Source organism: Urocitellus parryii, chromosome 4, assembly GCF_045843805.1.
Source record: "Urocitellus parryii isolate mUroPar1 chromosome 4, mUroPar1.hap1, whole genome shotgun sequence".
NCBI classification, from domain to species: domain Eukaryota; kingdom Metazoa; phylum Chordata; class Mammalia; order Rodentia; family Sciuridae; genus Urocitellus; species Urocitellus parryii.
In genome coordinates this window covers 54,108,393-54,120,815 of record NC_135534.1, presented here as the reverse complement: position 1 = coordinate 54,120,815, position 12,423 = coordinate 54,108,393, and the positions used below count along the sequence as shown (strand labels likewise).

At 43.0% G+C, this 12,423-nt stretch overlaps 1 protein-coding gene and 1 long non-coding RNA gene across 10 annotated transcripts in view; one reads left to right on the top strand and one right to left on the bottom strand.

Moving 5' to 3' along the window:
• LOC113197333 (uncharacterized) overlaps nt 1–4,218 on the top strand; it is a 31,883-nt gene extending 27,665 nt beyond the window's left edge. The window contains exon 4 of one of the 2 annotated variants that reach the window (XR_003302681.2): nt 1,827–4,218. This is a non-coding gene — a long non-coding RNA (uncharacterized LOC113197333). Of the gene's footprint in view, nt 1–251; nt 379–1,826 lie in introns of those variants that run through there. The other variant, XR_003302680.2, reaches the window with a different exon arrangement.
• Scube2 (signal peptide, CUB domain and EGF like domain containing 2) overlaps nt 1–12,423 on the bottom strand; it is a 75,597-nt gene that overhangs the window by 53,712 nt on the left and 9,462 nt on the right. For 6 of the 8 annotated variants that reach the window (XM_026409602.2, XM_026409596.2, XM_026409595.2 and 3 more), the window contains exons 3-5: nt 11,122–11,247; nt 5,716–5,850; nt 405–530 (exon numbers count right to left, since the gene is read on the bottom strand). In XM_026409602.2, the coding sequence (XP_026265387.2) occupies nt 405–530; nt 5,716–5,850; nt 11,122–11,247 (387 nt within the window). The remainder of the gene's footprint in view (nt 1–404; nt 531–5,715; nt 5,851–11,121; nt 11,248–12,423) is intronic. The other 2 variants (XM_026409598.2, XM_026409599.2) reach the window with 2 other exon arrangements.

Genomic DNA, 12,423 nt, shown 5'->3' with positions numbered 1-12,423 from the left:
CCTTCTGAGTAGTTCTTTTTAAAATAGCATTCCCCAGTGACCTGGGATGCTGAAGCAGGAGGACTGCAAGTTCAAGGCAAGCCTCAGCAACTTAACAAGGCCCAGAGCCACTCAGCAAGACCTGTCTCAAAATAAAAAAATAAAAAGGGCTGGGGATGTAGCTCAGTATTAAGTGCTCCTAGGTTAAATCCCCAGTACTAATTAATTAGTTAGTTAGTTAATTAATTAAATAACATTCCCCTTTCCTACAGAGACTACCCTCATGCAGTGAACCAAGCACTGGATAGAGGACAGCACTTGTGCCAACTGCCTTCCCCGTGCCAGGAGATATTCATGCTGAGCTATGGAAGGCAGCCTCTGGGGTATGATGTCCCTCATACAGCTGAGTTCCAGACCATACTTACAAATGCAGTCTCTCTGGTTCTTGGCCAGCTCAAAACCAGGCCTACACTCGCAGGCAACACTCCCCTTCGGTGCCTCCTTGCAGATGTGACTACAGCCATGATCCTTATTCATGCAGCTCAGACCCTCTGCAAAACAGCAGCATGCAGCAGGTCATCCGGTAGTGGTCAGGATCCTGAGGATTCTGCAGAGGAGCTCCAAGAGACTGGTGGAATGGGAGGTAGGAAGCTAGGCCATAAACCTGCCCTCCTGGGTCTCTATCTGCTCCACATTTTAAAAGAATATTTCAAAATAAGCTAGGTAAATTAACAGAAACACAATTTTTTTAATCACCCAAGAGACATGATGTCTCAACTCTCCTAGAGGTGGGAGCCCTCCTCAATAACCTGGAATACTCTTCTGGGTGTGGTATCTGAGCCTGCTTACCCCAGGAACTAGGACCCAAACTTTTATCTCTGCCATAACTTCATTCATTCATTGGTCAAGACCAGAAAGAGAAAAGGAGAATCTCTCTAAGCAAATTTGCAGATGGGGTGGTGAGATGGTAAAAGTCTCAATTTTTTCACATATTCTTGAAGACCTTTTTCAAAAAATGTCAACCCTCCTCTCCACGTTTACCACATCCACAGATGTGGAGCTGAGGGTGACAACTACGTTTTGACATCACCACATGTACACCTGCCAGGGACCTCTTTTATGCTGGTTCCTAGGCCCTGCCCTCCGCAGCTTCATAACATAAGCCTCTGACAGACAGCATCATACAATGGCACTATGACAAGAGAACACAGAAGGAGAGAGAGAGAGAGAGAGTCAGTCTCATACATGTGGTTTCCTTTAGCTACTGTACAATTTTTTAGGTATACTACAAATTTCTATTAGAGCCAATCTTGTACTAATTATGGTAGGAATGGGGACAGGTGGCTATGTTCCTGGATGGGTTATTGTGCATCATTTAGATAGCATAGAAACAGTATAGTACACCTGTGTGGGTTACCAGATCCTGCCTCATCTTGAAACCAATTTATTGAGATCTTGCTATTTGCCATCACTTTGAAGGAACTTTGAGTACTGCACTAAAGACCTGTTCATATGCTGTTTCTTGGCCTCTATGCAGTACAACTCTAAAATATCTCTAAGTAGGGACTTGGTTCTCATTGGTTCTCTATTAACAAGACACTTCCTAATACTAGAAGTAGCACTGTTTAAATACAAGTTCAACAGGTTTCATTCAACATCTCTAGGATCTAACACTGTTTCTTATTGTGTCTCTAAAACCTTAGCCAATAGGCTCTAATGAAATCACAAGTCTCCTCCATCCACCAATGTGTCATAAGAACAGCTTTTTCAACATAAACAGGTACCATTCCTATTCCAAAAGACAGCACAGCTTTAAGACATCCCCTACTCTCTTGTGTCTCTCCTAGAACAACCTTGCTTTTTATCTGACATTTCTGAATGGTCTGCACCCTGGTACCCAATCTGTGCATGTTGCTGAGGTTCATTTGCCCCTGCCAAGCAAGGACTGCTGTCAAGTAACACAGAGATTTTTCTGGATGCGTGCATAGTTCTCTCTGCTCTGGCTGGTAATTTCTGAAGATATCATTCACTCCCCAGTACCAAGATGGTAACTGGAGGTGAAAGCTGACTCCCAAAAGAAGCAGTGTCCTGTCCTCCTGAGAAGGACCAGTAAGCAGTGTGTATTTGGGTCAGTGAAGCACTTGAAATAACCACACCAGGAACACTGGAGGGTAAATGTAACGGTGCCCAAGAAAAGGTGACAGAACACTTGAAGAGAATATTTCCTTCATCTTCGCTGCCTTTTTCACTTTGTTTACAGGTCTGTCAAGATGTTTGCAAAGTGATCTTTACTGTCTTTGAGCAGTTCATCTAGAAAAAATATTTCATAAGAATGACTAGGTGCCAGACACTATCCAGTACATAGAGAAGCTGCCCCCTGATATTCTATCATATCAAGCTAGATTGGCAGTTACCAAGAAGTAATGGAGGCTTAGACCATTTTTCAAGAGGCAATCCCCCAAGCCTTTCATAGTACCCTGACTCAAAACAAAATCACTGCTGGGGGAGGCAGATGGGTCTGTTAAAAATCAGGAGGCCCAAAGAGGGTCCCAGCTCTTCAGGAATATCTGAGACCCTTCATTCACCAGAAGGGAGACAGTTAAGAAACACCAGAAATTCCCTGTTTTGATGCTCCCCAGGCAATGAAGGATATTTCTAGGAACAGATAATAAAATAAGAGCACGTCTTGAGAATGAGGCAAAAAATATCACATAATACAGGACTGAGAAAGCAGCGCCTTCCTCACCCCAATGCTCCCCATTACCTGCACCATCTAAATGTTCTCAGAGCAGACAAAACCAAAGAGGAATGCTCATTTTGAGAGCCTGAGCGCCCATGAATAGGAACAATGGCAGGCAGGGGTGATGTGTGTCTCTCCAGCCTACCCCCATTACATGGGTGAAAACACACAGTCTCTTTATCAGAGCTTAGGGTCTCTAAGGATTAAAAAAAAAAAAAGATAAATAGCTTGAGCTTTCCCTCAGAATCAGCTGTTTTGATCCCCTATACTCAAGAGTACTTAGTAAACAGTTATTAAAAACAATAGCAGCACTGGAAAATACTAACCTGCTGGTGTTACCTCCTTTGACAGCCTTTAAAATACCAACTGTGGGTTTTTAAGTCTGTTTTAATACAATTTCTAAGAGCCCAGGGAGGAGGTCCTACAGGAATATTGTTCAGAGGTTATTCAGTTTAAAGAACTAAGACCCTAGGCTGGATGGGGTCACAAATTCCTGTGATCAGCTGGCTCCCACTGGTGTGTATTTACCAAGCTATCAGGTTGAAACGCAACAGAAAATCACAGAGAGCTCTTCCAGACCACAACCCAAATTCTTGGATTTTGGTTTTAGTTCCAGACAAATATGATCATTTTAAATACTCTTCGGGGGATCTAAGAATGTCTGAATTGGAGGAAATTTAGAAAACAGCTTGCAGGAAGGAACTGCATTTGTATTTACTTCTGTTATGAGGATCCTCTGTCTCTACTCAATCTAGGGGCTTTCAAGGAGAGAAAGGTTGAGCCAGGGCCCGGGAAGTGCAAGTTAAGAGAGCATCTGAATCTCTACAAGCTGCCCTGAGTGGTGGGACTTATAGCGGGGTTTCCAGGAATGGCTTCACCATAGGTCCCTTCCTCCTGTCCCAACCACCAGAAGAAGAGCCAGCATGATTCATGAAACAGCTTTGAACTACCAATGAGGGTGATGCTCTGAGGTTCGGATCACTCTTTGTCCCTGGCAACTTAATTCACCCCCACCTCCAGTTCTACCTACTTTGGACAAGACTTTAGTGCACACCACAGAACCCGGCAGGAAAATAAAACCCAACTACTACTCTATCAAGGGCCACACCTACCATAGGATAAGTAATTTGCATGGTTATAAAGTCAGGAGGAAGAGAAAAGTCTAGCTAGATAGGGAAATGGGCCCCTGGGTGACTTCCTGGGCAGCAAAGCACAAATAGCAGCTGTAGGTTTTTGCTGAGAAACTTGCAAAAAGGTTATTTTTAAATCAGGACATATGTGACTTGGAATTCGTAACCTCTCCAAAGAAGGAAAAATGCCTGATCAATATTTTGATTGGACTAAAGGCTGCATGAATGCCTCATAAACACTGAATGCCTTACCCAGGATTGGGCAGGAGGCCGACTTCCTTAAACCTAAAGATCCATACAAACCCCTGGACAACTGGCATCTCTCTTGGGACCCCTCCCTCCTTGGAAGCTCTGATTTCTTTCTGTTACTGTAATAAATCCTGTCACCTTGCTCTCATCTTTGTGTCCGTGGATTTCATTCTTTAAATTCATGAGACAAGAACCCACTTGACAGCCACACTCTGTGTTACAATTAGAGTCAGCATGTGTGACTCCCCCACCACAAACACTAGAATAGGCAGATTGGGGTGATCACAATCATCAAAGTCACTGGCCCCTGGTGATTTCTCTGAGGACTCTTCTTAGTATTCTCATTAGGCATACAGTATGAGTTTGCATCTTTGAAAAATGAGTCAAAATCATCTTTCACAAAGAAACCCTTGAAAAGTCACCGAAACTATGATAAACAATAAATCTTCAAATGTGTGATTAAACAGAACTTAAAATGACTTCACTCTCAAGTTATGAGAGTGAATTTGCAGAATATGCCAAAAGAAATTAATAGTTTAATATTTAGGGCACTTCCCTTAAAAAACAGGCAGATGTAACTGCAAGAGAAATACAGCCACCACAATGTTGCTCTTTTAAAAGAGCAGTGAAGAATTAAAAGGATGACAGTTAGTTAAAAATAACTGATTGGCTACATGTCCTTAATGCTTCTCTCTCCCAACACTCCACCATCAGGAATAAAAATAAATAAATAAATTAATTAATTTTAAAAAAGGCATAAACTCAAATCAAAGAGAATGAATGAAAGTGAGGCCATCAGAAGAGATGGGTTTCCTGTACATTTATGGAGGATAAAGAAACTGCAGCATAGAGAGCCCCAATGCAGAAAGGGATCCTCCTGCCTCTCAAAATCCTAGAGGCTTGGAGTTGGAAATGCAAACCATTAAACAAAAAACAAAGAAAGAAAGAAATGCAAAACATGCTGGGCATGTCCCAAGCCTATAATACCAGCTGCTGGGGAGGCTGATGCAGGAAGATTCAAGTTCAAGGCCAGCCTGGACAACTTAGTGAAGTAAAATTTAAAAAGAACTGGAAATATAGCTCAGTGGCAGAGTGCTTGCCAAGCATATATGAGGCCCTGGGTTTGATCCCAGTCAAAGAAAAAAAAAAAAAAGCAAAACACAGGGGAAAAAAAACTAGTTTAGGGCTGAAGCAGGGCAATTCATGGCCAGTCTCCACAGAAAGGTACAGTCCCCTCTGAATCCACCCAGAACACGGGGCAGGCTGGCACTGGTACTGTGGTTTTCAGCACACTTGTGAAAAACTTGGTAGATCATCCATCTTATTTCTCCAGAGACATCTAGTTCTGTTTGAAATACACTCTATTTAAAGATTAGAACTAGAGGAGATGAGGGTTTGTGAAGACCTTGGAGCTTCCCCAGTGTCTTATACTGAGTTTTCTGGGTAAGGAAGGCAAAGGGGAAATAACTATCCATGGCTCCCCAGCTTCAGTCTGGACTTGATCCCAGGCCTCCAGACTTTCAATATGCTGCGCTTACCCTCAGAAGTACTGTGTGCGCATGGGGGCGAGGACCCTCCCCTATGACCATTCGACAACCCCCAACAGGGCAGAGGTACCTTCTAAACGGTGAATGCACGTGTGCTGATTGTCACTCAGGAAAAAGCCCTGCTTGCAGCGGCACTCGTAGCTCCCCATGAGGTTGACACAGGTGTGCTGGCAGCCGCCATTGTTCTCCAGGCACTCGTCCACATCTGGAGGGAGGGAGGGATTTGCCTTTGCTTTTGTGACTGTTTCAAATACCCCACCCAGCCCAGCAGCTCAAGGACTCCTGCTAAGCAGAGATGAGGGCTTTTTTCCTTGTCCCTGCATCTCAGAAGCTCTCAGAATCAAAACAACAGGACTGCAGATGATTACCCAGCCTCATGTGTCTGGGACTCACTTAGCCAGGACCCTGGCTGATGAATAAATCAGTTCATTTATTCATCTCTGCTTAGATGATCAGTTCATTTACTGAACACCTTCACTTTCCAAAGCATGGAGCTAGATGAGTAAGATAAAATTTCTTCCCTCTAGGAGCATGTCCTTCAGGAGAGGAAGAAAGACAAATAGACATCTGAGATAAGGCAAAAGGTGGTACAGAGGAAAGACAGGTCACATCTGATCATGTGGGATCAGCACAGTTTTTAAGGAGAAACTGATAAAAAGAGGGCCTTAGAATTCCTTGCATTATAAATTAGGAGGAAAAGAGACTGCAGGCAGAAGAATGAATGTAAGTCCTGGCCCAGAGGCTGGGAAGCATGGAAGAACTCAGATATAGTGAGTCATTTGATTTGGCTGGAGCACAGGGAATGTGGAAGGAAGTCACAGAAGATACAGCTGGGAAGATAGATTGAAGTCACACTGCAGGACTTTGAATACCAGGCAAAGGAAGGCAGTTGGGAACCACTGGCGGGGGTGGGCACTTTGGGAAAAATAAGGCAGCAATTGAGGGTCAGATGCAGAGAAGGGAAAGAACTGATAGCTGGGAATCCACCTGCACACACACACCAGGCAGCCATGGCCAGTGCTGTCCTAACTGGGGACAGACAGCAAACTGGGCCTGACCATGGTTTGCTAGCAAGGCAGGTGTAGAAGATTGTGGGTGGATAAGGTGCCCACAGGGCTGGAAGACTTGCAGGCTGTGAGTGGGGCATTGTTAGAGGATGGGAAGTTGATGCTGGGTCCTTCTAGAACACAAACATAGGCAAGACCAGTGCTGGGGACTGAAATGGGGATGGTGACATAGTTGCCCCCTTCATCTCTAGACAGGGAGAGGATGTGCCTGACATGTGACATCAGGGCTAGATCCAGCAGATGGGGGAAACCTGGAGGGTAAATGGGAAGAGAATCCAGGGCCATATGTACAGCCTTGGAAACCACTTACTTGCAGTTGCCAAAGTAGTGACTGTACACGAGAAAGCCAAGGGCAGGAATATGAAAGCAGAGAAACAGGCAGAAAGGAGACAGCAGCAGTCAAATTCTGGACAGCATCAAGGGCAGGAAGCAGGTAGAAGAGGGACAAGTAGCCTCAGAGGAAAGGCCAGGAATGCAGGGAGAAAGGAGGCCTCCCCAACCTGCTCCTGCATTCATACCCTGGATAGGCTTAGAGGCCTTTCTTCCCACTGTGGCCACAACACCCTGTGCACCCCTCACCGAAACATTTACCCAGGTGCATCTTCAAGACCTTTTACCTATCCATCGCCACTAGACTGCAAACTCCTTGAGGACAAGATTTTTGTTTTAATTAACTCAGCCCTAGAACAAGCAGGTAGTCGTTCACTATCCATACAGGAGCATCACCAGAACCAAAGAAGAAAAAACTTCAAGAAGAGTCTCAGATGCCACAAAGACTCTTTGTGAAGAAGGCTGATTAGAAAGCAATTTAATCCTAGCTACTAAGGAGGCAGAATCCTGTGTCAAAAAAAAAAAAAAAAAAAATGAAAAGAGCTGCAGAAAGAGCTCAATGGTAAAGTACCCCTGGGTTCCATCTCCAATACAGAGGGAGAAAAAAAACAGTTTATTTTCTTCAGTCTAATTCCTCATATGCCTATCACTAGCTCCTGGGCATATCTGTAACCAGAAAATTCACATTTAAATGTCTGTTATCTGGTTTCAAGCCTCAGATCTTACAGGCATCTGTCCTCCCACACTGCGAAGCAGATGCCTGACTAAACTGATGGGACTTGAGCCATCCCCTAAAGCCTAACAAACTCACCCTTGTCTATGCCAAAGGGTAAAGGAAGCACATTCCAGAGGATGAGCCGAGCTGAGACACACCTGGCCTTGGTGTTCCACATGGAGGATTCAAAGTGAGCAGGAGAGCTGTTTCCCTCAGCACCACATCCAGGATTAAATGTGCCCACCTCACATTTAACCCACTGTTTTTTCTCCAAAGCAATCAGAACTGTGTCATTGAGTGTCACACCATGATTAGATAAACACAACAGTGTGTTTTCACATACACAAATAAATATCATCAGGCTTGTGAGCTTCTCCAGACTACGGGACAGGGGTTCTAAGCCTTGCCCACATGTTAGCACCCAGATTGCTGTACTCCTCCTCCAGAGACACACATAGAACTGGGTTTGGGTGAGGCCAAGGCAAAAGCAATGGTTAAAGGTGATTTTTCAAGTGAGGCGAGGACTGAGAACTGCTGCTATGAAGCCAAACGGCTACGATGAGCTCCCAGGCGCTCTATCAACTCAGAACTCAGGCAGGGTGGGCTGCATTCATTTCTCAGGCTAGTGGGCATTCAGGATCTCAGAACACCCTGGGTTTGGTGCCAGTACTCTATACTCTGGCTAATACATTTGTGGCTAATGTATGGCTAGTGGGCTGATGAGAAGGAAGGGGTCATCACAGGAACCTGCCATTCCCAAAGAGTTTGGGTCCTGACCTTCTTTTCCTGCCACAAACTGCACTTTCTGGTCTGAGTGGCAGTCACTATGTATACTGGTCCCACTCTTCCAAATGGACTTCATCTTCTCATGCCTTCCTTTTAAAGAATCCTTAGCCCCTGCAGACATGCTTAGTGGATGTTCAGGGTCTCTCTGTAAGGCAGATGTTTGTCACCAAGTTCACAAAAGAGACCCGAAGAGGAGAAATGGAAATACCCTGATGAAATACCCTACTATGTTACTGGCCAAGGCAAAGCAAGAATCCAGGCCTCAGGATGTCTGAGCAGGCCTGTACTTAGAACCATTCCACCTGCCCTGGCCCAGGTCCTGAAGCCTTGGATGGGTCAGCTTTTTGCTCTTAGGAAGCTCACATTTTCCCGAAGGCTGTGGATCAGAGCATAACCATAATGACTGGGTCTGCCATCAGATATGAATCCTCAGAATGCCACTGTTGGCAAATCAAAGGGAAATCTCCCCGCTGAAAATGGAAAACAAAGCAAACAAAAAACCCATACTATAAGCCTCCCAACAGAAAAAGAACTTCCCTTTTCAGAGTTTTTAATTCATTGCAATTCATTCCTGTCTCAGGACTGTCTCTTTAATGTGTCTTTTTTGACACTGACTGCCTAGAAAGTTTGCAGAGAGGTGGTTGCTTCCCTGGTCTTCAATCAAATCTTACTGACACTTCAGGCTTTCAAGGCTGTGTACCCAAAGCCTGGCCTCTCCCATAGGGCACAGATAGCAAAAGACAGAATCTAAGTGAGAATGGAGCTACAGAAGATACTGAAATGGGATAAAGGTCACATCTGGGTTGCATCCCAAATGGAAATACTCTCCACCCCACTCCAGAACTCCACCACTTAAAACACAACTTCTGCCTAAGGCCTTTTTTTCTCTTTCTTTTCTTTTCTTTTATTTATTTATTTTTTTGATACTGAAGAATGAACCAGAGGCACTTAACCACTGAGCTATATCCTCAGCCCTTTTTTATATTTTATTTAGAAATAGGGTCTCTCTGAGTTGCTTAGGGTCTCACTATATTGCCGAGGCTGGCTTTGAACTCATGATCCTCCCACTTCAGATTCCCAAGGTGCTGGGATTACAGGCATGGGCCACTACACCCAGCTTTCCTAGGCCCTTTAATGCTGATCTCAAAGCATTTGATCAAGTGACCATTCCCTACAAACCACTAAGGGACATCTAAATAGCTGTTCCCAGAGTCAGAGCCTGGCTCAAGTTACTTCTTGGTTGGCTTTATAGAAATAAGCAGGTCAAACACATGAAGGGTCATCAGTGTCAAAGGACCCTGATGCCATTTGTCTCCCGTAATGACCTCCTGTACAGTTGGTAATGCCAGCCTTAAAAAGCAAACCACAGAGTTAGGTTTGTGGCTCAGTGATAGAGCTCTCGCCTCAAACGTGCAAGACCCTGGGTTCGATCCTCAGCACCACATAAAAATAAATAAATAAATAAATAAATAAAGGTATTGTGTCCGACTACAACTAAAAAAAAATAAATTAAAAAAAAAGCAAACCACAGCTGGGCGTGGTGGTACATGCCTGTAATCCCAGAGGCTCTGGAGCCTGAGGTAGGAGTATCTCGAGTTCAAAGCAGCAAAAGTGAGACACTAAGCAACTCAGGGAGACCCTGTCTCTAAATAAAATACAAAATTGGGCTGGGGATGTGACTCAGTGGTCAAGTGCCCCTGAGTCAATCCCTGGTACCCCCCACCCCGCAAAAAGCAAAGTACAAACACCTACCTGGCAGGTGTGCTGAGTCCTCAAAGACTTCCCAGCACTCAGCCCCATCCAACTGCTCACTATTTCTAAGTTCCATTTTATTTCTGGTATAAGGAATTGATGTAAACAACACTCTGCAGTCTCTAATTCAAGGACTGAAACTCCAACAGATGTTTCTGTTTTGTGGACTACTAAGAGGATGTTCCTGGAAAGTTTCTGTTTGATTTTTCTTTCTCTTTCAAAAAAAAAGAAGGAGGTCTATCTGGCTGTGACCCAAGCCAACATTAAAGTCTTCAGGGCTAATTTCAGAATAATGACACTTAAAACATTAAAGAAATGGCTATAAGTTAGGATCTTTTCAACACAAAATCAAAGATCTTAAAGGTGACAAATCAATGACAGATAATCAGTAAATAATAATGACAATGTCTACCCATCTCCTTGGACTGATGGGTCTATGTTATAGATAAATCATGTACCTGATTTTCTCTTAGGGAGTCTGAATTTTTTTTAGTGGGGGCAGAGTGCAGGGGACAGTACTGGGGATTGAACCCAGGGAAGCTGTACCACTGAACACCATCCCCAGACCTTTTTATTTTTTATTTTGAGACAGGGTCTCACTAAATTACTCAAGCTGTCTCTAACTCACAGACCTTCTGCCTCAGCCTCCTTAGTAACTAGCTGGGGTTACAAGGTGTTCCACATAATGCCCGGCGGGGAGTCTCATTTCCATGGGTCAGGAAAAAACAAGTCTCTGATGCCATTTTTGTCTTAATAACTAGGTTTTCACCAAAGGAAAGAAAGGGGTGGGGAGATGAGAACTGCCTTTTCTAAAGGTTCTCCTTACCGAGACAATTATGACCATCATGAGCCAACATGAAGCCATCAAAACAAGTGCAGCGATAATTGCCTGGAATATTCAAACAGTCATGGACACAGCCTCCATTGAATTCATCTTCACATTCATCAATGTCTAAGGAATAAAACAGAAGTAAATCAAACAGGTGCTATGTCTTTGACCTATGACTTGTAGCTAGCCATTCCACATCTCAGAATTCACCCAACAGCAGAAAAATAAAAAATACTCCAAATTATTCATGGAAGCATTGTTTGAAATTACAAAATACTGAAAACAACCTAAAAGTCCATATACAGGAGACAGGTTTATTGAATATGGTAAATCTACTTGATGGTAGTATTATACAACTATAAAAAAGTAAAGATGTTTTCCATGAACTGACTTGAAGTAATTTTTAGAATACACTATTTAATGGAAAAAAAATCAAAATGCAAAAAAGTATATGTAGCATGTTTTCATGTAAGAAATAAGACAATAAAAAAATCATACACACACACAATTTGAGCACGCTTTTTTAGAACTTGACAAGCTTGTCCTAAAATTTATATGAAAATACAAATGTTTCAGAAGAGTCAAAACAATTTTGAAAGATGAGAACACATTTGGGGAAATTTAACTTACTACAAAGCTATACTTAACCAAGACAGTGTGTATAGGCATAAAGAGACATATGGATCAATGGAACAGAACTGAGAATTCAGAAATAAACCTTTGATTTATGGTCACTTGATTTTAGACAAAGTGTTAAGGCATTCATTGGGAGAAATCATAGTCTTTTCATTAAATGGTGATGAATAATGGAAAATACACATGCAAAAATTATTTTAACCATTACCTCCTACTATATACAAAAAGCAACTTAAAATGGATCATAGACCTAAATGTAAGAACTATAAAGTTTTTAAGAGAAAAGTTTTTGAGAATTTACCCTCGTAAAGATTTCTTTCATACAACACCAAACTCATAATGCATAAATTTAATGGACTTCATCAAAATTTACAACTTTTATACTTCAAAAGACATTAAGAAAATAAAGATGTGGCATATGCCTATAATCCCAGCATCTTGGGAGGTTGAGGCAGGAGGATCACAAGTTCAAAGCCAGCCTCAGCAACTTAGCAAGGCCCTAAGCAACTTAGCAAGACCCTGTCTTAAAAATAAAATAAAGACAATCCTGGCCTGATGGTACCCACCTGTAATGCAAGCTGAGCCTGAGGCAAGAAAATTTCAAGTTCAAGGCCAGCCTGAGCAACTTAGTGACCCTATCTCAAAATAAAAAATAAATAAATA